Source organism: Podarcis melisellensis (assembly GCF_964234715.1).
Source record: "Podarcis melisellensis genome assembly, chromosome: 10".
Lineage (NCBI taxonomy): Eukaryota > Metazoa > Chordata > Lepidosauria > Squamata > Lacertidae > Podarcis > Podarcis melisellensis.
The window spans coordinates 72,593,711-72,621,552 of record NC_138542.1 but is presented as its reverse complement, the minus strand read 5'-3'; the positions used below and the strand labels follow the sequence as shown (position 1 = coordinate 72,621,552).

The window sequence follows — 27,842 nt, the reverse complement described above, 5'->3', positions numbered from 1 at the left end:
GAATACAATCCTGGCAGCCGTTATTGCATGTGGAAAGACCCTTTTATTATCCTTTGGGATGTCTGTTGTGAATATACCTAACAAGAAAAACTCTTAAGACACACCTTTCTACTCCCATTTCTGGTCCCAAATCTTGTTTGGGCCTCAAATCTCATTCTGTTTGGACTTTAGCATTTTGCGGTGCAAGGGGAGAACCTGTGGCTGAGTGGACAAGCTTGGCGCAGAGCCAGCCACAAGTCACTGACCTGCCTTGGCTGCGTGTGGAAAGAGCAGCTTGTTGCTTGAACAAGTAGGTGGGATCAAGTGCAAAGAGCAATCTGTTCAAGAGCCGTCATCTCCATGTCCTGGCAGGGGAACGGACTCTTTCAGAAGGTGACGGACTTGCCTTCATTGGGGGTGTTCTAAACAGAGGTGAAATGGCCTGCCACCAGCGATGCTTCATCTGTGATTCCTGCATTGCTAGATGGTCCTTAGAAGTCCCTTCTGACTCTACAGCTCCATGATTCTAGGCTGTGTGCCTAGTCCTGAATGGATACCAGGCCTGGAGACCTCGGAGGATGACAGCAGGTCAACAGCCTTGAGGAGGAAGCAGGGCCCTCTGAAACGAGTGCTGTGGATCCCTCTGGGCTGACGTCTGGTGAAGAACCTATGGAGGTGGAGCTGCTGGAGAAGGTGGAGTCCCCACCACCCAGTCCTTGAGAGGGTGCCAGAAGCTTCAGGTCGGCGTTGAAGGGTGACTGCACAGCATGCGTCAACAGACCCAGGGTTCTGCACAAGGGAGATACTCACGAGGAAGCAATCCCTGCCAGAACTTGTGACCAGGGTGTGGTTCAGGATGACAGAAGATATATGGTCTGCCTTTCAAGACTTCTAATTCTTGGAAATGCTACTGAGTCAAGGCACCCAGGCACTTTTGCCTGAATTCCCCCAGGTTCTAGGTCTTGGACAGTTCTCTCTGGCTTCAACTCTGCTTGGACCTGGACAGATTCACTGTGCTTGACCACGCAGGATTGGATTGGGGTTCATTGGCAAACCCTGCCCTTGCTGGTGAGTACTTTAGGGAAGCAATGTATCATCGGTGCCTGGAACTTTATCCCTGGGGGTATTCTCTAGAGCAGCGATGTCCAACAGGTCGATCGCAATATACCGGTCGATCCCTGAGTGATCGCTGTCAATTGCGGTTGATTGCGGGCTCCCTTCCAACGGCAGGCTCCCTTCTGAGCGCTCCCTTCTGATTGCTTGTTGGAAAAAGCATTGGGTCTAAAGTCTCCGCCTCACCTCCGTCCTCGCTCTGCCCATCTGTTATGTGAAATGGGCGGTCGTTATTGCTCGTTTAGTTTCCTGTATTGCTGCACTCGCCTGTGTTGGTTTTATGACACCCCCTAAAAAAGCTAGGCAACTTTGTCACCCCCCCCCCACAAAAGCTCAACAACTTTAAAGGTAAGGTAAAGGGTCCAGTTGTGACTGACTCTGGGGTTGCGGCGCTCATCTCACTTTATTGGCCGAGGGAGCCGGCGTACAGCTTCCGGGTCATGTGGCCAGCAGGACTAAGCCGCTTCTGGCGAACCAGAGCAGCGCACAGAAATGCTGTTTACCTTCCTGCCAGAGCGGTACCTATTTATCTACTTGCAGTTTGACGTGCTTTCGAACTGCTAGGTTGGCAGGAGCAGGGACCGAGTAACGGGAGCTCACCCCATCGTCGCGGGGATTCGAACAGCCGACCTTCTGATCGGCAAGTCCTAGGCTCTGTGGTTTAACCCACAGCGCCACCCGCATCCCTTTTGGACTGTAAAAGCCAACGCAAATTTTCTTAGGACATCACTGTGACATTAACATATATGAGAGAGTGCTAGAGGGGAAATAGTTAAATAGGTTGCACAGACAGGACCCAGGGGGGTGGAGTCAGTGGGTCTATAAAACTGGTTCTGGGAGGAGTTCTGGGAGGAGTTCGTTGGGAGTTGTGGGTGGGTAGTTGGTTGGTTTGAGTGGGTTGGCTGGTTGGGAAAGGCAGTTGGTAATAGAGAGACAGTTAGGGCAGTTGGTCCTTGAGTGTGGGGAGGTAGCAGAGATAGAGAGAGGAACATAAGAATAAGAAAGTAAAGAGGAACACCGTTTGGAATGCTGTACAAGTTTTGAATTATGTCTGAAATAAAATACACTTTTCTTTACTAATTGAAAAGCTGACTGAGACTGAAGTGATTTTACCAGGGAGGTCCTGGTTGGTGGCAGCGGATTAGTGGCGTACGGGTCAATAGTCCGTGAGACGACCGGGGGCTCCATACGAACGCCACAAGCACTTTTTTTACTCCAAGGGGCTCAAGGTGGCAAATATGGTTCTCCCCCTCATTTAAACTCCCACCGCTGCTGCCGCCACCAGATTACACACACACACACACTAGAATCTACTGGAGTTAAACTCAGGAAACAGACAAGGGGACCAGTTAGTGATTATTCACTAGGTTTATACTCTTTCTACTCCTCAAAGCAGAGTAAACATAATAAGAAACAAGCAGGAACTTTCAGGAAGAGACAACAGAACAACAGAAAAGAGGTTTTATAAGAAATTAGTCATCCCAAAGACTAACTTCTCCTCCTCGTAAACTCTGAATAGTGTAAAATCCCTAGATTAGTGGCTCACAAATCTAGGGTGGTTCCATCTCCTTGGGGGGGGGGGGAGAGGGGAAGTCTGGAGTGTAAGCCAGGCTTTAGAAGAAGAAGAAGAGTTTGGATTTGATATCCCGCCTTTCACTCCCTTTAAGGAGTCTCAAAGCGGCTAACATTCTCCTTTCCCTTCCTCCCCCACAACAAACACTCTGTGAGGTGAGTGGGGCTGAGAGACTTCACAGAAGTGGGACTGGCCCAAGGTCACCCAGCAGCTGCATGTGGAGGAGCGGAGACGCAAACCTCGTTCACCAAATTACGAGTCCACCGCTCTTAACCACTACACCACAGTGGCTCTCCCAGCTGCACAGAAGCTGGTGGTGGAGAGAACTTGTTGATATTTTGTATTTTTATATTTTTAAATGGTAATAGGAACAAGCAGAGGGGAGGACTGTTGGGGCTCCTGGATGAGGAACAGTGAGAGGGGCAGCAAGCTCATAATAATAATATAATAATTTCTAATTTGTACCCCGCCCATCTGGCTGGGTCTCCCCAGCCACTCTGGGCGGCTTCCAACAAAGATTAAAAATACATTAAAATGTCACACATTTATAACTTCCCTGAACTGCCTTCAGATGTGTTCTAAATGTCAGGTAGTTGTTTATCTCTTTGACATCTGCTGGAAGGGCGTTCCACAGGGTGGGTGCCACTACAGAGAATGCCCTCTGCCTGGTTCCCTGTAGCTTTGCTTCTTGCAATGAGGGACCCGCCAGAAGGCCCTCAGCGCTGGACCTCCGTGTCCGGGCAGAACGATAGGGGTGGAGATGCTCCCTCAGGTATACTGGGCCGAGGCCGTTTAGGGCTTTAAAGGTCAACACCAACACTTTGAATTGTGCTCGGAAATGTACTGGGAGCCAATGTAGGTCTTTCAAGACCAGTGTTATGTGGTCTCGGCTGCCACTCCCAGTCACCAGTCTAGCTCAGTGACTGCCCCGGGCAGCAGAAACCCAGCTATGCCCCTGGCAAGAACTTAGGTTTAGCTTGGAAAAGGGAAATAGAGGGGCGATATGAGAGCCATCTTCAAATATCTACATGGCTGTCCCATGGAAGATGGAGCATACATTTTTTTTCCTGCTCTGGAGGGGAAGACTCAAACCAATGACTTCAAGTGACAAGAAAGGGGATTCCGACTAAATGTCAGGAAGAACTTTCTGACGGTAAGAGCTGTTGAACCATGGAATGGTCTCCATCGGGAGGTTGGGTGACCCTCTATCAGGGATTCTTTAGTTGAGATTCCTGCGTTGCAAGGGGTTGGACTAGATGACCATTGGGGTAATTTCCAGCTCTATGATTCTATGAATCCTTCCAGGACACTTCCAGTATAAGGACTTCTACCAGGGTCTACAATATCCTTTTTGACCCAAGGCAACCAGAACTGGACACAGTACTCCCGATGTGGTTGTGCCATAGATTTGAAGAATGGCACTGAGATTTTCAATTCCTTTCCTAATAATCCCTAGCATGGAATTTGCCCTTTTCTTTTTTTAAAAAAATGATTTTTAATGATTTTCAAAACATACAACAAACAAAACAGAAAAAAACAAACACACTTCAAAAAACAAATACATACAAATAAAATTGACTTCCCCATACCTCCCTTTCACTGCATCCTTATTTTTCCATTTTTTTTAGCAACCCATCAATCAATTCTAATTAACTCTCTTTAGATTTCCTTAACCTTGCCATTTATAGCTGTAATTCTCTGTTTCTTACCCCTTCACATCTTATCAGTCCATAATTTTACAACAGTTTTTAAGATATACTTTAAATTTTCCCCAATCCTCCTCCACTGTCTCTTTCCTCTGGTCACGGATTCTGCCGGTCATCTCTGCCAGTCCCATAAATTCAGTCACCTTCGTCTGCCATTCTTCCAGAGTGGGTAGTTCTTGCATCTTCCAATACTTTGCCAACAGGATTCTTGCTGCTGTGGTTGCATACATAAAGAATGTTCTATCCTTCTTTGATACCAACTGGCCGACCATACCCAAGAGAAAGTTCCTTCAGATTCCTTACATTTCCAACAATTATTATTGGGCAAATGATAGATCTTTGCAAGCTTGACTGGGGTCATGTACCACCTGTAGATCATTTTCATTATATTCTCTTTCAAGGCACTGCATGCCGTAAATTTAATACCGGTGGTCCATAACTGTTCCCAGTCAGCAAACATAATATCATGACCGATGTCTTGTGCCCATTTAATCATAGCTGATTTCACCGTTTCATCCTGTGTGTTCCATTTCAGCAGCAAATTATACATTCTAGACAAGTTCTTAGTATTGGGTTCTAACAATTCTGTTTCTAACTTTGACCTCTCCTTCTGAAAACCTAGTTTCCTGTCTTGCTTAAATGTCTCATTTATCTGACGATAATGTAACCAATCTCGAACTTTATGCTTTAGCTTCTCATAGCTTTGAAGTTTCAACTTTTCACCATCTTGTTCTAAAATTTCCCAATATTTTGGCCAATTAGAGTCCATGTTAAGCTTTTTTACTGCCTTAGCTTCCATTGGTGACAACCACCTGGGGGTTTTACTTTCCAGCAAATCTTTGTATCGGTTCCAAACGTTATACAGTGCTTTCCTAACAATATGGTTTTTAAAGCCTTTATACACCTTTGCCTTGTCATACCATAGATATGCATGCCAGCCAAAATTATTGTTATACCCTTCCAGATCCAAAATGTCTGTATCCTCAAGAAGTAGCCATTGCTTCAACCAGCAGAATGCTGATGATTCATAGTAGAGTCTTAAGTCCGGCAGGGCAAACCCCCCTCTATCTTTTGCATCAGTTAAAATCTTAAATTTTATTCTGGGTTTTTTGCCCTGCCAGACAAATTTGGATATATCTTTCTGCCACTTCTTGAAACAGTCCATCTTGTCCAGAATCTGCAACGTCTGAAACAAAAACAACATTCTCGGCAATACATTCATCTTAATAACAGCAATTCGGCCTAACAAGGAAAGTCTCAGCCTAGACCATATATCTAGATCCTTCTTTACTTCTGACCAACATTTCTCATAGTTATCTTTAAATAAGTTCACATTCTTAGATGTTAGGTTCACCCCCAGATATTTGACTTTTTTCGTTATTTCCAAACCAGTTTCATTCTGAAACCTATCTTTTTCTTCAATTGTTAATTTTTTCCCCAACACCTTTGTTTTCTGTTTGTTCAATTTAAATCCTGCTACCTGACCAAATATCTCGATTAGTTCTAAAACTCTTTTGGTACTAGCTTCTGGCTGTTGCAAAGTTAATACTAGATCATCTGCAAATGCCCTTAATTTGTATTGTTTAGCTCCGACCTGTATTCCTTTAACCAGCTGGTCCTTTCTAATCATATTTAACAAAACCTCCAGGACTGATATAAAAAGCAAAGGGGATATTGGGCATCCCTGTCGTGTCCCTTTTTCTATTGGTATTTCTTCCGTAACCACATTGTTTACTATTAACTTGCCCTTTACTCTTAATTTGCCCTTTTCACAGTTGCCACACAATGGAGAAATGTCTTCATTGAGCTATTCACTACAACCACCTTGAGTCCCTGACAGGAAAGAATGCATGAAAAATTAAATTAAATTAAAGCCTAAGGTCTCGTTCCTGGTCTACCAATTCCAGTTTGGGACCCACGTACCTATGGGACCGCCTCTCCTGCTATGCCCCGTGGAGGACCTTAAGGTCCACAAATGACAACACTTTGGAGGTCATGAGCCTCAAGGAGGTTAGATTGGTTTTGACTAGGGCCAGGGCCTTTTCAGTACTGGCCCCGACGTGGTGGAACGCTCTGTCACAAGAGACCAGGGCTCTGCGAGATTTGACATCTTTCCACAGGGCCTGCAAGACTGAGCTGTTCCGCCTGGCCTTTGGTTTGGACTCAGTCTGACCCTTATGTTTCCCTCCCCTTATGGTTTTGATCTATGGGCTACTTTTAAAATGCCGCTACATTTAAATTGCATTATAGCCTGTATTTTAAATTGGTCCCCCCCACATTATGTTTTTACTGTAATTTTACTGGTGTTAGCCACCCTGAGCCTGGCTCTGGCCAGGAAGGGTGGGGTATAAATAAAAATTAATTATTATTATTATTGAAATTAAGATTTTTTAAAATCTTCACTTTACACTTGTTTCCATTGAATTGCATATGCCATTGCATATATCCCTGCAGTTTCTGGACGCACCACCAGCTCCGGCTCTGGAGCCCCCAGTTCTGGCAGCATGCTCAGCATCCCAGAAATAATCCGGAAGAAGCGGGATAGGGAGAAGCTGCAGCAGGAGGAGATTGTCTTCTTTGTCCAGGCTGTGTCCAGGAAGGCCTTGCAGGACGGGCAAATTGGTAAGGAAGGTTCTGGGGCTGAGGAATCAGGGGGGTGGGATTGTGGGTGGGTGCATTCAAGAATGAGGAGGAAACTCTGCAAACAGGCACAGCCAAGGCAACCCTTTCCATGACTTCCTATGTGGGGAGGGAATTTAGCTAGAACCGCTCTCCAAGAATAATGCTACAGGGTTCAAATGAGGAAGAAGAGAAGAAGAAGAAGAAGAAGAAGAAGAAGAAGAAGAAGAAGAAGAAGAAGAAGAAGAGTAGTAGTAGTAGTAGTAGTAGTAGTTTGGATTTGATATCCCGCTTTATCACTACCCGAAGGAGTCTCAAAGCGGCTGACATTCTCCTTTCCCTTCCTCCCCCACAACAAACACTCTGTGAGGTGAGTGGGGCTGAGAGACTTCAAAGAAGTGTGAGGAGCCCAAGGTCACCCAGCAGCTGCATGTGGAGGAGCAGGGAAGCGAATCCGGTTCACCAGATTACGAGTCTACCGCTCTTAACCACTACACCACACTGGCTCTCAAAGCAGAGAGACTTAGGATGTCTTCATAGGGTTTGCTTAACTTACAAGGAGGCCCTAGTGGAAGCAGACTGACATTCCTGCAGCAGAAAACACAACCACTGGTCCTGCCTTCTTGTCTCTCCTTGCTATATTTTGGACATCTGCATTCAATTTCCTGTATCTTTCACTATCTCCCTCGCATTTTGCTTGCCTTCTCTCCCCCGCTATTTGTAAGGCCTCGTTGGACAGCCACTTTGCTTTCTTGCATTTCCTTTTCATGGGGATGGTTTTCGTTGCTGCCTCCTATATAATGTTGCGAGCCTCTATCCATAGTTCTTCAGGCACTCTGTCCACCAAGGAAATAATTAATTCAAAGGAATTTTGGAAACCAAGAGCTGATTGATTTCATCTGGAGCAGCTGGATAGCATTCTCCTGAAATCTTGCATGCTTTTCCTTATTATATAGTTGCAAGTAGAATATCCAATGATTTCTTTAAAACTAAAAAAAGGGGGAAACTACCTAAAACTTGTGCAATCATATCTGTACAAATATCTCTTTTTAGCCATGTCTTTACAAATAGAGCTTTGGGTGAGCAGCCACAACAGAAGACTCTCTTGTGGCCTAGAATAATCACCTTGCTAGTGATCAATAGAATTGATGCTTTTGAATTCTGGTGCTGGAGGAGACTCTTGAGAGTCCCATGGACTGCAAGAAGATCAAACCTCTCCATTCTTAAGGGAATCAGCCCTGAGTGCTCACTGGAAAGACAGATCGTGGAGCTGAGGCTCCAAGACTTTGGCCACCTCATGAGAAGAGAAGACTCCCTGGAAAAGACCCTGATGTTGGGAAAGATGGAGGGCACAAGGAGAAGGGGACGACAGAGGACGAGATGGTTGTACAGTGTTCTTGAAGCTACCAACATGAGTTTGACCCAACTGTGGGAGGCAGTGGAAGACAGGAGTGCCTGGCATGCACTGGTCCAGGGGGTCATGAAGAGTTGGACATGACTAAATGACTAAACAACAACAACAAAGTGACCCAACACTTCGCTGTTCTCAGAATCAGAATGGTCAAGGTTCCACAGTATGGGCAGGTTCTTAAAACAATACAAAAACCTGCACAACCTGCTGACTGAACTAAATCCAGCATGTGTGACATGCCGGGCCATGTCTGTGGCTTGTGCTAGCCCCTCTCAGAATATCTCTCTGGCTTAAGCACCTCACCCTCATCACCTGTTGTCTTCTAGGAGCGATGCTGATGGCCATCCGACTACAGGGCATGGAGCCTGACGAGACTCTGGTGCTGACGCAGGCAATGGCTACATCAGGGAGGGTCCTTGAGTGGCCAGAGAAATGGCAAGGGCTCCTGGTGGACAAGCACTCCACTGGGGGAGTGGGCGACAAAGTCAGCCTCCCTCTGGCACCAGCCTTGGCTGCCTGTGGCTGTAAGGTGAGTTGAGAAGGTTCTCCCAACCTCTCTGGTTCCCAGGCAAAAATGAAAGAGGCCCACAGCCCGTTCTCAAGCCATGATGCTGAACTAGGTCAGCCATTCAGCAGACTCCTCTGAACTTCTTAAAGAAACACCTTCCCCCCTACCCAACTTCCTATGCTGCTCATAACCTAAGACAACCCAGACTTTCCTCCTTTCCTTTCAACAGGTGCCCATGATCAGTGGCCGAGGTCTGGGCCACACCGGAGGCACGCTGGACAAGCTGGAGTCCATACCTGGCTTCATGGTCTCCCAGAGCCCAGAACAGGTGAGGTGTCCCAGGTTGTGATGGAGACAAAGGGGCTTATGCGGTATGTGTTGAGGGTATGTGGCTGTCTGTTTCTGTCGGCCGAGAACTCTGATGACGAGTGGCCCATGCAGACAGCCCAGGACTTGTTCTCTTGCAGATGAAGCAGATTCTGGAACAGGTTGGTTGCTGCATTGTGGAGCAGAGTTCAGAGCTGGTCCCAGCAGACAAGGTCCTCTATGCCCTGAGAGACGTAACAGCCACAGTGGACAGCTTGCCCCTCATCACAGGTATGGGGTGAGATCCAGTTGCAGGAGAAATTCCGGGTGCTGAGGCCCTGGCTATGGGCTTCTTCCAATCAGGCAGCTGTCAGGGAACTGTGGGCTGAGAAGGGGGAAACTGCTTGGGAAATATAGAGAGCAGCCTCCGATAATGAGTAGCTGCACCTCGTCAGAGAGGGAAGATGAGGAGGGGCTGTCAGGAAACAATGAATCAGGGAGGGAGGGGCAACTTCCAAAGCTTCGCTCTTTACATAAGGGAGGAAGGAAGAGGAGAGGTTTCAGGAAGTTGTTATGCTGGAGAGGAAGAAAGGAGGGGCCAGTCTGGGCAACTGACACCGAATGAGTAGGACATGCTTTTAAGAGCGCCGTATTGTAAATAGTATAATGAACTTAATAAATCCTGTAAAGCTGGCTGGAGTCCTGGGCTGTTATCTCTTCTAGCACCCACCAATCATCCTGAAAGCAGCAGTTATGTGCCTGTAGCATAACTGACTTCATTATTCTTCATAATTGAAGAATTCATTACACAGCCTCTCATTCTAACCCACCTCACAGCATAAAATGGGGAGGAGAAGACCTTTGCCACCTTGAGTTCCTTGGAGGAAGGGTGGGATATGAATGCAATCAATCAATCAATCAATCAATAATCAATCATATTGTAAAAGCATTTGCACACTGAGCCTGGTACTCCTGAGTATACTTTGTTTGGGATCAAACTCAGTGGAGCCGACTCCTGAGTAAACGTGCACAGGATCCGGCTGCAGAAATACCACAATCCCAATGACTCTATGGCCATGAGTGGGGGAAGGAAGCCAGCTCTACAGCGGCTGAAGCCATTTCAGGAAAAATGCAGACTCATTTGAGGGAGGGGGGGTGCACTCCGTATATTCTCCGCCTTGCTCTTCCTCCCAGTCAAAACCGTGCTCCTCCCACTTTCTGCAGCTGATAAATCTGAGCCATTTCCACACATTGCACCCAAGGCTACTACCGCCCCCTGGATTGTTCCAGTGCCGTCGCCCCCTCCCCCAGGAGACAGTATTGCCCACTTTGGGAAACACTGGCCTAGATGAACCCAACAGTTTTTATTCTGTGAATAAAAGCCGATAGCACTTCATGTCTCGAGTCCTCTTCCTGACTTGTGGATGCACCTGCATCCCTGACAGCCCCTTGACACTGCCTCTCTCCTGCCTCACAGGCTCCATCCTGAGCAAGAAGGCTGCGGAGAACATCTCTGCCCTGGTTCTGGATGTGAAGTTTGGCAGCGCAGCCCTTTACCACACTCTGGAGAGCGCCCAGCAGCTGGCTGAGAGCCTGGTGAGTCCTCAGAGAAGGGCCATTGGCTTCTGGAGGCTTTCAGCTCCTTCATGGAGGAGAGGGCTATCGAGTGGCTACCAGCCAGGACAGCTCTGCCCTGCCGCCATAGTAGGGGGCAGCAGTGATTCTGAATCCCAGTTGCTCTTGAATCCTGCTTGTGGACTTGCCACAGGCATCTGGTGATAAGAACAACAACAGGATGCTGGTCTAAATGGCCTGATCCAGGAAGCCCTCCTTATGTTCTGCTTCTTGGGATGGGGATTGGGGGGCCAAATGTTCTCCTAAAATCCTTCCAGTGGCAGACAAAGATGATGGACTATGCAGAATTAGCAAAGTTGACCGGTGGAATCCGGAACCAATGCGACCAAAAGTTTCAAAGAGACTGGAGTAAATTTATTGGGTATATGAATAATTCTTGCAAAAATGGGAATACACTAGCGGGATTGAAATAAATCCTGAAATGAAATTCAAAACATTTTATAACTTTCTAGATCAAAGAGACAGCGTCGACTATAAGGACATAAAAGTCATAAGTGGAGGTTTTAAAGTGCGATATAAAGTCTTGAAAACAAAAAACAACTTGAAGGGATGGAGGGACACGGGTGGCACTGTGGGTTAAACCACAGGGCCTAGGGCTTGCCAATCAGAAGGTCGGCGGTTCGAATCCCTGTGATGGGGTGAGCTCCCATGGTTCGGTCCCTGCTCCTGCCCACCTAGCAGTTCCAAAGCACGTCAAAGTGGAAGTAGATAAATAGGTACCGCTCTGGCAGGAAGGTAAACGGTGTTTCCGTGCGCTGCTCTGGTTCTCCAGAAGCAGCTTAGTCATGCTGGCCACATGACCTGGAAGCTGTACGCCGGCTCCCTTGGCCAGTAAAGCGAGATGAGTGCCACAACCCCAGAGTCGGCCACAACTGGACCTTTACCTTTATCTTTATAAAGTCTTGAAAACAAAAAACCAGTTGAAGGGATGGAGGGAAGTGACGAGCTCGGCAGAGCAAAGAGTAATTTTATTTGCTATTGTAATGTTGGAAATGTTGTGTTAAAAAAGAAATTAATAAAAATTATATGTAATAATAATAATAATAATAATCCCGCAGAGGGAAGGCAGACAGAAAATGCCTCTTGCTGAGGGGAGTTTTGGCATAAGTGGCATCCAGGGACACCTTTGTTTGTGCCACATTCTCCCCTGGCAGCCCATTGAGGAGAGACAACATTTTCATAGCAGCAAAAGAATAATTCCAGGCGGCCGTGTCTGCGTTAACTTCCCATTAGTGCAAAGGAGTTTAAAAATTTTAGGGATGTCTTTTCTTTATCTAAAGAGGGAGCAGTGCTTTCTTTCCTGGGTGCAAATCATAGAACACTTTATCCTTTACCATGTTCCGGTCTCATTCATTCATTCATTCATTCATTCATTCTCTCTCTCTCAAAGGTGTGTGTTGGGACCCAGCTAGGGATATGCACATCGGCGGTGCTCAGCAAGATGGACGGACCTTTGGGGTCTCGAGTGGGTCACTCCTTGGAGGTCCTTGAATCCTTGGAGTGCTTGGAAGGGCAAGGACCTGGGGATCTCCGTGAGCTGGTGACCACGCTAGGTCTGCACTGGGGGGGGGGCACCCGAGTGGCATTATAAAACGTTTCACTATGTTGTGTTGGGAGGGAGAGAGGGAGGTTTTCTGTTGAATGTCCATCAAGGCTGTGAACAGCGGACCTGTTGTGGCGTCCAGTCCACTTCCATTGTGCCAATCTGCTTCTCCCAGCTACAGCAGAGTATCTTGAGAAGCGGTGTGCCTGTGTGGAAGGAATCTCAGCCATGCAGTAAAACTCTCGTACAACAGCTTCTTCTATTCTGTTGTTGTTGTTGAGTCATTTAGTCATGTCCATTTCTTTGTGACCCCCTGGACCAGAGCAGGCCAGGCACCCCTGTCTTCCACTGCCTCCCGCAGTTTGGACAAACTCATGTCAGTAGCTTCAAGAACACTATCCAACCATCTCATCCTCCGTCGTCCCTTTCTCCTTGTGCCCTCCATCTTTCCCAACATCAGGGTCTTTTCCAGTGAGTCTTCTTTTCTCATGAGGTGGCCAAAGTCTTGGAGCCTCAGCTTTAGGATCTGTCCTTCCAGTGAGCACTCAGGGCTGGTTTCCTTCAGAATGGAGAGGTTTGATCTTCTTGCAGTCCATGGGACTCTCAAGAGTCTCCTCCAGCACCAGCAAATAAATCAGCCAGGAGCAAGTGAAGACATGATGCTTCCATAGCTGTCAACTTTTCCCTTTTCTTATGAGGAGGGCATGACTGTGTGAGTTGGGGCTGGGGAAAGGAAGCCTCTCTCTCCATGGACCACCCAACTCATCCATTTTTCTTCCATCTCTCCAGGAGGAACCTTACTGTGGCAGTGTGGGAGAGCCAGTTCTGTTTCCCAAGGTGCTGCCCGCATTGCCAAAGCCCTGGACAACGGCTCTGCCCTGAGGACTTTCCAGGCCATGCTGGAAGCGCAAGTGGTGGAAGCCAATGTGGCCCATGCCCTATGTGCCGGGGGTCAGGAAGAGCGATTCCGGGTGCTGGGGCAAGCCTGGGCGCAGGAGGAACTGGTGGCTCTGCGTGATGGTAAGGATGGGGGTGAGCTGTTAGGATTTTTAACCACCTGTGCTGCTCCAGCAGTGGCGTAGCGTGGGGGTGCAGGGGGGCCCGGCCGCACCGGGCACAACATCTGGGGGGGCGCTCGGACTCGAAGCTCTCTGCCCCCTGCTAAAATCCACGGGTTAGGGGGTGCAAATTACTTGCCTTGCCCCGGGTGCTGACAACCCACGCTACGCCACTGTGCTCCAGCAAGTAGCACTATGTTTGTTTTTATCATGTGAGTGCCTGAGAGCGTGAGACAGCACTGTTAAAAAGTTACCGTATTTTTCGCTCCATAAGGCGCACCTAGTTTTTAGAGGGGGAAATCAAAGGAAAAAAATCTTATTTCCCCCCCAGCCCCAAAGAGCAGAGGACAGGCGTCAATAACATCAAATATTCTCAGACGCACAAGCACGGCCTCCATCTTGAGTGCCCAGCACTTGACGCAAAGTCAGATATAGGTCCTCCTTCAAGTTCTCTGACTAGGGTATTTAGCCATTAAACAAGGGAGCAGGGCCTTTTCTGTGGTGACTCTCCGTTCACAGAATGCTCTCCCCAGAGAGGCCCACCTGGCACCATCATTACCTTATTACATGTCAGGCACCAGGCAAAAGCATTCCTCTTTACCCAGGCCTATGGCTCTTAAATAATCTATGCCCTGTGAAAGTGTGGGGGAGAGGACTGCTATTGTGGATGAGTTTGGATTTGATATCCCGCCTTTCAGTCCCTTTAAGGAGTCTCAAGGCGGCTAACATTCTCCTTTCCCTTCCTCCCCCACAACAAACACTCTGTGAGGTGAGTGAGGCTGAGAGACTTCAGAGAAGTGTGACTGGCCCAAGGTCACCCAGCAGCTGCATGTGGAGGAGCGGAGATGCGAACCTGGTTCACCAGATTATGAGTCTACCGCTCTTAACCACTACACCACACTGGCTCTCTGATGATTGTTTTATTTTTATGCTGTATTTTATTATGCTTTTTATTATGTTTTTATTATTGATGCTCTGTAATGTGTTCACACACACACACACACAGCTGGTCACCCAACCTCTACTTAAAAGCCTCCAAGGAAGGAGAGCCCACTAACCATAAGTCAGGCTTCGTCAAACTCTGCCCTCCAGAATATGTTGGCCTACAACTCCCATGATCCCTAGCTAGCAGGACCTGTGTCAAAACAAAAAAAAATTCCTTCCAGTAGCACCTTAAAGACCAACTAAGTTACTTCTTGGTATGCGCTTTTGTGTGCATGCACACTTCTTCAGGGTATCTGAAGAAGTGTGCATGCACACGAAAGCTCATACCAAGAACTAACTTAGTTGGTCTTTAAGGTGCTACTGGAAGGAATTTTTTTTGTTTTGACTATGGCAGACCAACACGGCTACCTATCTGTAGCAGGACCTGTGGTAAGGGATGATGGGAATTGTAGTCTCAAAGCACCTGGAGGGCTGAGTTTGAGGAATCCACTGTCAAATGGCTCTCACTCTTAGAATGTTCTTCCCAATGTTCAGTTGGAATCTCCTATCTTGGAATCTGAGGCCATCGGTTCAGGTCCTACCTTTCAGAGCAGGAGAAAAGAAGCTCGCTCCTTCTTCCATGCTAACCTAAGGTTACCAGATTTTTTTTCAATAGATCTGGGGACACAATCAATCAATCAATCAATCAATCAATCTACATGTTCAGGATATTGATGTTGCAGCGATGCGGTGGCAGAGGCACGGCCGCCGCCGTGACTTCAACTGCCACGTTTCCCCTTCCTCTGAGGCTTCTATCACCATGAGCCTCGGCAGCCCCTGAGATGTTGGTCCTTTGGTGGTTGTGGGGAAGCGGTGCGTGGCGGGTCACGCATGGAAGGCGGAGAAGGAGGGCTGAGAGTGGCGGCGGCAAGGCTCGGGCAGCACGATGTCTCCCTTCCCATCAGAGCAACCCCAATCCCATTCCTACCTTTGTGCAAGCAGGAGGGTTGCGGGGATCCCTCAGCTGGGAAGGGAGGCTTCTCATTGCCTAACTGAGAGATCCCTGCCCCTTCCTGCTTGCACTCAAGCTCTGATAAGCAGCATGAAGCCTCCCCTTCACAGCTGAGAGTTCCCTGCACTGTTCCTGCTTGCAGGCAAGTAGGAGTTTGGAGGCTGTTCTGATAGGCAGCATGAAGCCTCCCTTCACAGCTTAGTTGCTGGCATCAGGGAAGGTGGAGGCAACCCGGAAGTGGCATCTTAGAGCCCCTGCCCCACCATAATATGGGGACTTCTGAGCAGCTCCTGAAGCCAGCCAGAGCCAACTGCTCCGGGCTGCTGAGACTGCCGCTGCTGCGTTTCCCGGGGACATTAGATGAAATTCGGGGACAGAATTTGTCCGGGGACTTATTTGCAAATCTGGGGACTGTCCCCAGAAAACGGGGACACCTGGTAACCCTATGCTAACCGCCGTCCTGACTTTCCTCCACAGGGACAGTTCAGCAGATCCTTGGCCTCCCCATTGCCCGGGTAATACATGGTCTGGGAGGTGGCCGCAGCCAGAAGGGGCAAATGATCAATCACAGAGTGGGAGCTGAGGTGCTGATCTCTGTGGGGCAGAAAGTGAGGAAAGGTAAGAACTTCAAGTGGGGTGTGTGTGTGTTTGTGTGTGTGTGTGTGAGAGAGTGTTCATCTTCTAGTTTGGTCCGCTCTCGTACATGGGATGAGGCAGTCAGGTATTATAAGAATTCTAAGGTCCTAAATATAAAATAAATGTTCCTAAATGTACAAGGCAAACACATACATAAGTATATAAACCTCAGTTACAGATAGGTAGCCGTGTTGGTCTGCCATAGTCAAAACAAAAAAATTCCTTCCAGTAGCACCTTAAAGACCAACTAAGTTAGTTCTTGGTATGAGCTTTCGTGTGCATGCACACTTCTTCAGATACACTGAAACAGAAGTCACCAGACCCTTCTATATGTTGGAGATAAGCAGTATCCAGTGCACAGCGGAATGATGAGAAGTATGAGCCAACATGCTCTATACTACTTTATTTACAGTTCAAAGCTGGTAAGTTACAGAAAAACATTTTCCCTCTGCCGGAGCAGAGAAAGCGTCATCTCTCCTCTAAAGCACGGAGAGAATCACAAACAGAAACTGCAAAGAACAGTGAAAAACAGGAAACCAGTGTACGTCACATCCAGTCTCCCGTTCCCGTGAGAAAACCTCCAACAGTACATCCTGTGGAATGTAAACAACCTGTCTCGTGACAAGCACTTCGCTGCACAGAGAAGAAAGCAGAAACCAACATCCTCCCCCTTTCTGTGAACATCTCTGGGCAGCGTGTTCGTACAATATCAGTACAAACCCAACTTCTGCACATAGGTACAGTGTTGATCCCTTGATACAATCTTGGACAATACATCAGCAGGAATTTCATTACCTGGCATATAGGACACCGTTACGAGTCCCTTCTGAATACGTTCCCTAGCATGTTGCAACTTCAATTGCAAGTGCTTCGTGCTTTGCTTACAACCTTCAGAATTCAGCAAAGCCAAACATGCTTTGTTGTCCTGGTAAACCTGGATTGGACATTTGACAGGAATTTTCATGTCTTTGCACAATTGTAACAACCATTCACAATCCTTAAGTGAATAAGACAGTGCATTCAGTTCAGCTTCACAAGTACTTAAGCTAACTGTTGTTTGCTTCTTGCATGACCAATCAAATAGACCCTGATTGTACTTATAGCAAACTCCAGACGTACTTTTCCTGTCTGTAGTGTCACTTCCAAAACTTGCATCTGCAAATATCTCAAGACCACCAGACTTCTGATTGTTAAATCTCAGTCTGTAATGCATAGTGCCTTTCAAATACCGCGCTATGCGTTTCAGAGCTTTCCAATCCTTAACAGTAGGATTGTTGACTTGTCTGCTTAGCAAATTACAGCTAACAGCAATGTCTGGTCTTGAACATCTGGCAATGAAGTTTAGCTTGCCTAGCACACTTCTGTACAGTGTAGTGTCAGAAAATGCTTCTTCAGTGTCATCTACCTGATAACCTGTTGTCATCGGTGTGTCTACAGGGTTAGCATCCATCAGGTTTAGCTTGCTTAACACATCAGCAATTTTCCGTGACTGGTGTACTAGAATGTTACCATCTTGATCTCTCTCTATTTCCAGAGATAGGTAGTTGTTTACCTCACCAAGATCTTTCATGTCAAAGTGCTCTTTCAGTTGAGCTAGGGCGTTATTGTACATTGTGACATCTTTCCAAAAGAATAAAAGATCATCAACATAAAACAAACAATACAGTTTCTTTTGCCCCTCCTCTTTGACAAATACACATGGATCAGATTTCCCTTGCTTAAAACCTAGAGAAAACAATACTTCAGTGAGTTTTGTGTGCCAACACCGTGCACTTTGTTTGAGACCATAAAGGGACTTTTTCAGAGCACAAACAAATCCCTGTTTTACCTGTACGCCATCAGGTGGAAGCATATAAAGTGATTCATTTAGAGATCCGTACAGAAAAGCTGTATTCACATCATGGTGACTAATGTGTAGATTTTCTTCTGCAGCTAGCTTGAGCATAAGCCTAATGCTCTCATACCTCACTGTGGGTGAGTAGGTCTCGTGATAGTCTTCACCTGGTACCTGAGCAAAACCTCTGGCTACCAATCTGGCTTTGTGTCTGACTATCTTGCCATTTTGATCAGTCTTCGCTTTGAAGACCCATTTGCTTCCAAGCAATTTCATTCCTGGAACTACTGGAACAAGTTCCCATGTTTTGTTCCTTTCCAAGGAATCAAGCTCAGCCTTCATGGCATTTAACCATGGCTCAGCTTCCTTTGAATCCAAATCCTGGATTTCTTGGAAACTTGAAGGTTCAAAAACCTTCTTGGAGCTTTTTACAGCTGTTACTGCTATCTTAGCAAACTCATCAGCAAATCTCTTTGGAGGTCTACCTTTTGTGGCTCTCTGTGACCTACGAATTAGCCTTAAGTCTTCAACACTCTCCTCTTCCTTCTTAGGAGAAAAGTGACCTATTGTGAACAATGGTTCCTCCAATTCTTGATCAGAGCTTTCAGAGGGTCGCATAGAGGCTTTCGCACTCTTGAAATCCTCTGAATCATCTGATTCAGTTTCAGACTCAGAATCAGAACCTTTATCAGTGGGTGTGGGTTGTTGTGGTTGCTTTTGACTATCCTCAGTCTCATCACTGTCATCAGGATAACATTGGAAAATTCCCACATTCTCCCCCCACTTGGCATTGTACTCAACACTTCTTGTGAGCTTAATTTCCTTAGAGTCAGTCATCATTATTCTGTAAGACCCTTTCTGATAACCTAGAAAGATACCATGCAAACCACGCTTGTCTAACTTGGAGTTTTGTGGTGAGTGAACCCACATGTCCGAACCAAAAATTTTCATGTGTTTGATGTATGGCTTCTTGCCAAACATCTTCTCATAGGGGGTACAACCAATCGCTGAAGATAACCTGCGATTGTAACTGTAAACAAAACACGAGAGAGATTCGGCCCAATAACTCTCTGGAAGATTTGCATCATGCAGCAAGGTTTTTAACCCTTGAAGCAATGTCTGATTTGCCCGTTCCGCAAGTCCATTCTGCCATGGCGAGCGAGGACTAGACAAATCGTGTTGAATTCCTTTCTCAGCCAGAAAAGCTTCAAACTGCTGAGAAGTGAATTCTCCCCCCCGGTCAGTGAAAAGAATCCTTATCTTCTTACCATGCACATTTCCCAACCAAGCACAGAATTCCTTGAACCTAGGAAAAGCCTCTGATTTCTGCTTGAGATTGTACACATAAATATATCTGGAAAATGCATCAATGAGAACCATGAAGTACCTATTTCCACCCAAAGAGGGCGCTAGTGGTCCAACCAAATCAGCATGAATAATTTGGTATGGTTCTGTAGCTTGCCTACTAGACACCTTACCTTTCGCAGCCATTTTCACTTTGTTTGCTGCGCATGCCTTGCACTTCATGTGGTACCTGCAGGGTTTAATAGTCATACCTTCAACCAAGGCAGGCATTTTAGATACTGCCTCAAAATGCAAATGACCAAATTTTCTGTGAAAATCGTGAATACATTCTGCATGCAAACTTTTGTTAGAACCTGCAATGCAACAAGTGTCATCCTGCACAACATCATCATAATACAAAAGAAACAAACGATCAACAAATTCAGCGTACAATTGATAATCATTTCTCTTGGTGATGATGCATCTATTGTTTTTAAAGGAAACGTCAATCTTCTTCTCAATCAGCTGTCCAACGCTGAGCAGATTATGTTTCGCGTCCGGCACATAAAGCACATCCTGTATCGATAAGTCCAAACTGTGAAGAACAACAGTTCCGTAGCCTTTACTGGGGATTGTGTGGTCATCCGCCTGGTGAATTGCACCTTCCTGCGGTGTAAAAGACACGAACAGTCGCTTATCGTTGCACATGTGATGCGTTGCAGCTGAATCAACAACGAAGAAAGATCTAGACGTCTTCTGGACCTCTGCAACCTCTGCAACCTTTGTAACCTTTGGAGCGTAGCGTGAGACCATTGCCTTGTGCTGCGTTGTCCTGGACACCGGACCTTTGCCTTTGCTCTGGCCTTTTCCACGCGATGAGCTTCCGCTGCGCTGCTCTGTCTTGGCCCTGGGATATTTGCATTCCCTCTTCATATGGCCTAGACGTCCACACGAGTAGCATTTCACTGCCTTCAAAGCTTTGGCGCCATCTGGTGGTTCCACTGCACTATGGGATGATGACTGTGAAGACTCCCCCTTTCCCATGCAGCTATCACCCCGCCGATCTGCTTCATTCTGAATCATGGCAGTATCACAAGCTACTGTGAGTTGAGCATTTGGCTGATCAGTGGTATCAAATTCCCCACTTGCCTCATCCAGCCTTCTGCAGCTAGCCATCATGACTTTGGCAATTGCCTCCTGCGTCATCTATGCTGCTTTAAATCAAGCTGCTGTATACATGCTGCTTCTGTGTACAGCTGCTTCAATCCAAAGGCAATCTCAAAACAGCCTCTGCCTTGCCTGTGCTGCTCTTCTGTTTATTTGCAGCTGCTTCAAACTGCATTCCAAAAGGCAAGTTCAATAGCGAAAGTCCCCAAGTGCTTTCTCTATGCTGTGCTAAATTCTTGCTGCGTCATAGAGCTGCAGCTGCACTTTACTGCAGCATTTGTACTGTTACTTTCACTTTCCCAGCCATCCAAGCCACTACGCTTGTGCCGTGGAAAACGGCTTTAAAAGTTCAAAGTCCAGCCATAAAGCCATTAATTAGAAGCTGGCAGGCTGCCCGGAGCAGTAGCACATACCTTCATCAATCATCTTGACGCGCAGAGCAGATACCTTGCGTTCCGTCTCTCTGCTGCTTTTCCGATACTTTGCCGGCACTTTGTCTCCTTGCTCCTTTGTTCCTCTGCCAGGAGCCCGACTTCTGAAGTCCATCCTCAAAACACTGCATTTTTCTGGGCCCGAAACCAAATGTTGGAGATAAGCAGTATCCAGTGCACAGCGGAATGATGAGAAGTATGAGCCAACATGCTCTATACTACTTTATTTACAGTTCAAAGCTGGTAAGTTACAGAAAAACATTTTCCCTCTGCCGGAGCAGAGAAAGCGTCATCTCTCCTCTAAAGCACGGAGAGAATCACAAACAGAAACTGCAAAGAACAGTGAAAAACAGGAAACCAGTGTACGTCACATCCAGTCTCCCGTTCCCGTGAGAAAACCTCCAACAGTACATCCTGTGGAATGTAAACAACCTGTCTCGTGACAAGCACTTCGCTGCACAGAGAAGAAAGCAGAAACCAACACTATATAGTGAGAAGGTGGGGAGGGGTATTACTCAGAAGGGTGGTGGGAATGGGTGATTGGCAGATAGCTGTGATGAGCCTGTTGACGACTCTCTTCCTTCAGCTCTCTATATTGGACAAACAGGCCAGACCTTACGCCAAAGAATAAACGGACATAAATCGGACATCAGGAATCACAAGACAGAGAAACCAGTAGGAGAACATTTCAATCTCCCAGGACATTCTATACAAGATCTCAAAGTAGCTGTTTTACTACAAAGGAATTTCAGAAATAGACTGGAAAGAGGAGCTGCTGAATTGCAATTTATTACCAAACTTAAAACCATGGAGAGACCTGGTCTGAACAAAGACATTGGATTATCATCTCATTATACATGACAAAGCCACTTTTCACCTTCTCACCCCTTGCTTTTTCCTGTAAGACCTATTGCAGTCGTTAAGAGTCGTCAACAGGCTCATCACAGCTATCTGCCAATCACCCATTCCCACCACCCTTCTGAGTAATACCCCTCCCCACCTTCTCACTATATAGAAGGGTCTGGTGACTTCTGTTTCAGTGTATCTGAAGAAGTGTGCATGCACACGAAAGCTCATACCAAGAACTAACTTAGTTGGTCTTTAAGGTGCTACTGGAAGGAATTTTTTTATATAAACCTCATGTCTGAAACAGTACAGGAGAGCAATCCTAAAGTCATTTTGACTCTCCCAAACCATTTTGACTCTCCCAAATTGACCTCAAATATTTCTCTGCAAGGAGGAAGGAAATGGGGAAAGTCTTTTGCTTACCTGTCTTAAGGGCATATTTGCGTATGAATAAGGTGAGCCTGTGAGCTGGACTCAGGATCTAAAGTATTAACCATTACAAGAGAATGGCCAAGCTGCCCAGGTAAAGCAATCAGTGACCATTAACAGATATCCTGGCAAACAGGATTTCTGCTGTAGAGCTTTTGAGATGTATGCATGAAATTTTGGGGGTGGTCTTGAGCTACAGGGTGGGCAATTTCAAAAGTCTATATAAGGGCCTGTGCACCATTATTCTGAGTGGAATGAGTGGGGGACCCTGTTGCAACAGTTTAATAAAGATCAGGCTTACTAGCTGCTTTGCTTTTCAATATTCTCTGATTGGGCTCTGTTATTTTCTCCTTCCGATAGGGGACCCACTTAAGGACTCTATACGGGCTCTTGGGTACCCCATAAGGGAAAAGGAGCAGTTTTTTTCTTACAACACAGGGGAGGCACAATCTTGATTCAGACAGCAGAGTTTCTTGGTCCAGCCCTGCCAATAGGGTGTCCTCCAAGTGTTTTGCATCACAACTTCCATCAGCCCTAGCCAGTGTGCATAGGGGTCATGGTGTTAGAATTCCTGCTCCATGATTGCAGTCATGGGATTGTTGTCTTTCACATGACGGTATATGTTTTGACTCCACAGAGTGGGAAGTGATGGAAACAGGATGTTTGTGTTACTGTGTTCCGTGAAGTGGGACTATTGTCCTTTGTCCTTTCTCTTTGCTGTCTGATGCTAGAGAGAGAGGGAGCCATCTTGCAGTGCTCCATGTGTGTTTATATGTAAATAAAGTAGATTAGCCAAAATGCTGAGCTGCTGAGCTCCGAAGTCTGCTGGCATCGATCGCTGTGATGTTAGGGCTGAAGAAAGCTTTTGAAGCTCCTGAACGATCAACCAGGAGGGAGAGAACATGCGAGTTGGGCATGTGTCTCTGTCAGGGTCCTACTTGAGTGTTGGCTGAGCTCCTGATAAATGGATGATGGGATTTGTAGTCCAAAACATCTATAGCATACCCACATTAGCTAGATCAAGGGAGTGGAGCTTGTTCTTGCTGAACTACAGCTCCCATGAGCCTCAGCAAGCAGAGGATCAGCTCCTGTGACATCAGCCTCCCTTTTCTTTCTTGGCCATAGTTTCCATACATCTCCTCTGGTACGGGATCTGTGACTCACATCCAGATGGAACCTGTGAGCCACGTGTTAGCAGAGATATGCAGAAAGCGAGGCTGTGCAGATATGTGGCGTCACAATTTTATTATTTACGGGAAATCAAAACAACAAAACATGGCGGGTGTGAGCAGCGTCTCTCGCACAAGTCTTCTCTGTCAGAACAAAGAGCAGAAAACAAAAGCACAAAGAACAGAAGTTCTGTATCTGAGTTTCCATCCCCAGACTTCCAGCAGTGTGGAATGTAAATAAGGATCACATGACCCAAGCAATGGGAGAATGGTATCCTAACACATAGGGCCAGGATGCCGAGTCAAAAAGCAACAACCTAGAAGGTTTTAAAACAGGATTGGACGAGTCCATGGAGAGGAATATCAATGCTATTAGAACCACATTCACTATTCTCTGCCACTCGTTGCTGGAAGACTCAGGATAGGAGATTTGCTCTTGTGCTCGAATCCTGCTTGAGGCATCTGTTTGGCCCCAGTGAGAACAGGATGTTAGGCTGGGTGGGCCATTGGTCTGATGCAGCAGGCTCTTCTTATGTCCTTACTGTGGGGATGTTTAGGGATGCGGGGGAGGATATATTGTCTAAGATATCCTATCCCAATGTAGCCTTATTAGACTTTACCAATTGGTGGGCTCTGCGTTGCTCCTGGATGGGAGGAAGGAAGTCAAATGACACCGAGGGTTGATTCAGAGAAAGAGTTCTTTATTTCCGCTCTCCGGAGCAGCAGAAAGGCACTCACGTGGTCAGTCCACAGCAAGTCCAAAGAAATGAGAGATTTCATGCAGTATATATATTCTCCAGGCACCCTCTCCCTCCTTCCCCAGGAATCCAACCACGTCAGCCTATATACGCAGATTGACATCACCTATGTTCCTGCTCCGGTATTCTTAACCATAAAAGGTATTTTTGTATTTCTGACCATAAAAGGATATTCCTGTTCCTACTCTGTAATAATCCTGTATTTCTGACCATAAAAGGATATTCCTGTTCCTACTCTTATCTTGGAGCAAGAGGTCACCATCTCCAAGAACACCCTCTGGCGCTGTTCCCAGACTAGGTCTGTGCGTCTTTTGTGGTCAGGATATAAGATAAGGCACAGACGTGTCTTCTCTGTTCTACTGGTACAGTCAAGGCCATCCTTGCCGTCACAAACTGATAAAGGAGAGGGCTCTGAGCACTTGTTTATACAGCTGGGTTTCGGCTCAAGAGCTCAAGTTAAAGCATTTTAGCTAAGGAAAAATAGGGATTTTGGTGCAGTTTCAAACTGCCTGCACAGTCAGTTTTGGGTTTGGGAAACCCATTCCTTCACCAACTTATCTCTACAAGTTCAACAAAATCAGTTAACATTCCCCTTTTTTAAAACCACACGCACAGCAGATAGCTTGCTCAGACTTGTTAGAGTCTCTGTAAATATTTCCTGGTATTTCCCCCGTTCAATCCCTCCTGAAATAAGATGCTACGCAGTCTTCTGTAAAGTATAAAATGTTTACTCTCAAGTAATCATCTGTTCACACAAAGGTTCCCAGAAGGCAGACTTAAAAGCTTAGAACATAGTTTAAATGTGGTGACTATCTCCTTATGTGCTGGTCCCGGGGGGAAGGTTACCGTTGGCGTAGTCAAAGTCCGGTCCTGGGTCACTATCCTGGAAACAGTTTACAAGGAGCGGAGCGAGGTCCGAAGCAGGAAGCCAGGCGGGGACAGGAACACTGAAGGGTCAGGGCTGGGTCCAGGCAGGAGCAGGTACTCAACGACGTTGCTCCCACAACCTGGGACCGGGCTGGCTGGCCTTTATCTTCTCTGAGGCCAGGGGCGGTCCCGGCCCCCAGGAGACCCGCCTCTCTTGGCCTTAAGGCGAGCACTCCTCCTGGGAGAAACCAGTTCCCTCCGCCTCTCTGCCCTAAGCCTCTGCAGTTCAGGAGAGGCTGGGGAGTTACTGGACCCAGGGGGAGACTCACAGGCCTCTGGCAGGGCCAGGAAAGGCGCACCTGTAGGCACTGTGTCCTTAATCACCTCTGGAGCTAGAGTGGAATCACCTGGTCCCTGCTCCTGAGGATCCGGCACAGGTGCAGGCACTTCAGAATCAAGGCCCTGCCCCAGTTCAGCCGGCCCTGGAGGTGGGGATTCCTGTGCAGGCTGGGATTCCTCCGGTTCAGCCTCTGAATCGGATTCCCAGGCCATCACACCTTATGGGAGAAAGCCTCCCCTTTTCTTCTCTTGGCCTGGAGCCAAGGGTGCATCTTAGTAGTGCTGTTGTTAAGATGGCATCAATAGAGACAAGAGAGACAAGATGGTCGCCAGTCTGTGGTTCTGCTTCATTTCTACAACAGGAGAGGCTGTGTCTATCTCAAGTTACACGTAGGAAGTTTCATCTCAGTCCTGGAAAACAGGAAGTTCCGGCTGGAGCACTGAGACAACCTTCATGTCTACTCTAGCAATGTTGTGTTCAACTGCACCTGATTCTTACATCCCACACTTACAACTGCTTCTTTCCTTTCCCTTCCAGGGGATCCGTGGATCCGGATCCATTATGAGAATCCAGAGTTGGGTGACGCTGGCCGGCGTGAGTTGCAGGAGGCATTGATCCTGGAAGACTCTGAGCCCTTCGTTCCTGGCTCAAAGGTGGCAAAGACTATTCTCCCGCAGGGCCAGTGGGCCAGGCCAGAGAAAGATTAGCAGGACTTAACCTGTCAACTGTCCACAGGATGCGGGACGAGATGAGCCATGCGACTGATCATGTTAGGATCACTGCGCTTAGCTCTTGAATCACCTACAGCCTTGTAATGGGGAGCTTATTCTATTTTTTACTGAACCTATGGCAGGATGAGAGAATGTGAGTTTTGATTTGGCAGGATTTGAGTAATACTTGTACTTGTTACGGAAATTACCCGGGGGTGGGGGTGGAAAGGCACATCTTTAAAGTTGTTAAATGTTACAAATATTATGCATAAATGTATCCTTTCGACTTGACAGCTCAAGGAAGTTATCTAGCTTTAAAAATCATATAAAATCAACTCCTTTGCCAGTTTCCTTCATTCCACCGCCAATTTGCGTCATTGGCTAAGGGCTTGGAAACCACTCTGTCCCTGCCATAATCCCTCAAGCGGGAGGTCACGTACTCATAGGAAGGTACTCATTTGTGACAATCACTGGGCAAAAGCTCTCCTCCGGACTTGCCCAGGTGCCAGACTATGCAAACCAAAGTTCTATTGTTCTTTTGCAGTAGGTGCTTAGAATGTACTTCCCAATACATATCCTGAATTTGCCTGTTCCCCGACACATTCCTCCTATGTGAATCATGTATAACCCTCCCCTTTTCTGATGTAGTGATGATGTAGCAATGATGTAGTGATGATGCTCCACGAACTGCATGCTGGGATAAGATAGAAACTTTTAAAAGTCCTTGTCACCCCTTCCTCGGGGTTCAATTCCTCTTTGAACCTGTTGTGCAATAAACTTTGGTCTACAGCTATTTGCTCCGGTTGGTGGCCGGACTCCTTCTTTATTCTGCAGGGATCCGTGGGCTCTGCCCAACAAGCTGGGGGACTGAGCAGCCTCACACCTAGATTTTTCCGTAACAGTACTAAAAAAAACCTAAGATAGAAATTGATTACTTTCAGAAAAATGGAGAAATTATATGATGCAGTAGACAAAGTTTGATGATGGAAACCAGGGAGGGGCGGAGGGAAGTCTAGGGAATCCTAAATGTTGATGATTATGATCACCGTTTGAATTCAAATGTATAGTGTAAAACTGAATTAAAAAATGTGAAAAGAGAAAATGTGAGTTTTGCAATGCTCCCCCCCTTCCCTTATAGAGGTGGCACAATGCAATTTTTGTTGCATGTTTTGAAATTTGCAGTATATTTCCATGTCCTGTGTTGTCATAACGCCCATTCTTGAATGGCACTCATGTCCATTTCTGAGAAGTTTCTGCTGTGTATTCTTAAGAAAACCGTTATTATGGGTACTTTCAGAATTCTGCTACTATGCGGGTGGAATTTAGTCATGTGCTGGTGTGATAAGATTTTTAAGGTCTCTGATATATATTAAATGTTCATAAATGTACCAACCAAGCAGATACATAGATCATCACAGGAAGATCTGAAATCATTTTTGATTCCCAAACTGACCAAATGTTTCTTCTGCGAGGTCAAAGGAAAATGGAAAAGCCTCCCCATTGTCTTTTCCTTCACAAAATCCTGTCTTAAGGGTATGTCTGTGTATGAATAGGGTGAGCCTGTGACCTGGCCCAGGAACTAAGTATTTATCATTACAAAAGACTGGCCAGGCTCCCCAGGGTATCCAATCAAGTGACCATTAAACAGGTAACCTGGCAGACAGGAGGTAAACAAAGCACTCAGATTTCTGATGTAGACCGCCCTTTCTGTGATGTACGCATGATGTTTCTGGGGGTGGTCTTGGACTTCAGGGAGGGAATTTAAAATGTCTATATAAGGGCAGGCACACTTTTGTTCTGGGTTCCTCCTCCCTCCTGTGTGTGGCGAGCGAGAACCCTGTTGCAACAGATTAATAAAGATCAGGCTTACTAGCTGCTTTGCTTCTCAATATTCTCTGGTTGGCCTCTGTTATTTTCTTCTACCAATAGGGAACCTACGTAAGGACTCTATATGGGCTCTTGGATACCCCTTAAGGGAACAGGG

At 46.6% G+C, this 27,842-nt stretch overlaps 1 protein-coding gene across 2 annotated transcripts; it reads left to right on the top strand.

The window, feature by feature from the left end:
• The first annotated feature begins 288 nt into the window (after positions 1–288).
• Positions 289–27,224, top strand: TYMP (thymidine phosphorylase). 2 transcript variants are annotated; one of them, XM_081927232.1, is made up of 10 exons: positions 289–1,047; positions 6,826–6,993; positions 8,728–8,930; positions 9,139–9,237; positions 9,377–9,506; positions 10,693–10,811; positions 12,241–12,403; positions 13,183–13,413; positions 15,865–16,005; positions 25,686–27,224. In XM_081927232.1, exons 2-10 carry the CDS (start codon positions 6,876–6,878, stop codon positions 25,853–25,855), a joined length of 1,374 nt encoding a protein of 457 aa, XP_081783358.1. In that variant the 5' UTR covers positions 289–1,047; positions 6,826–6,875; the 3' UTR covers positions 25,856–27,224. The 2 variants fall into 2 exon arrangements, with proteins under 2 accessions (XP_081783358.1, XP_081783357.1); XM_081927231.1 differs by lacking the exon at positions 289–1,047 and having other exon boundaries at positions 6,772–6,993.
• The last annotated feature ends 618 nt before the right edge of the window (positions 27,225–27,842 follow it).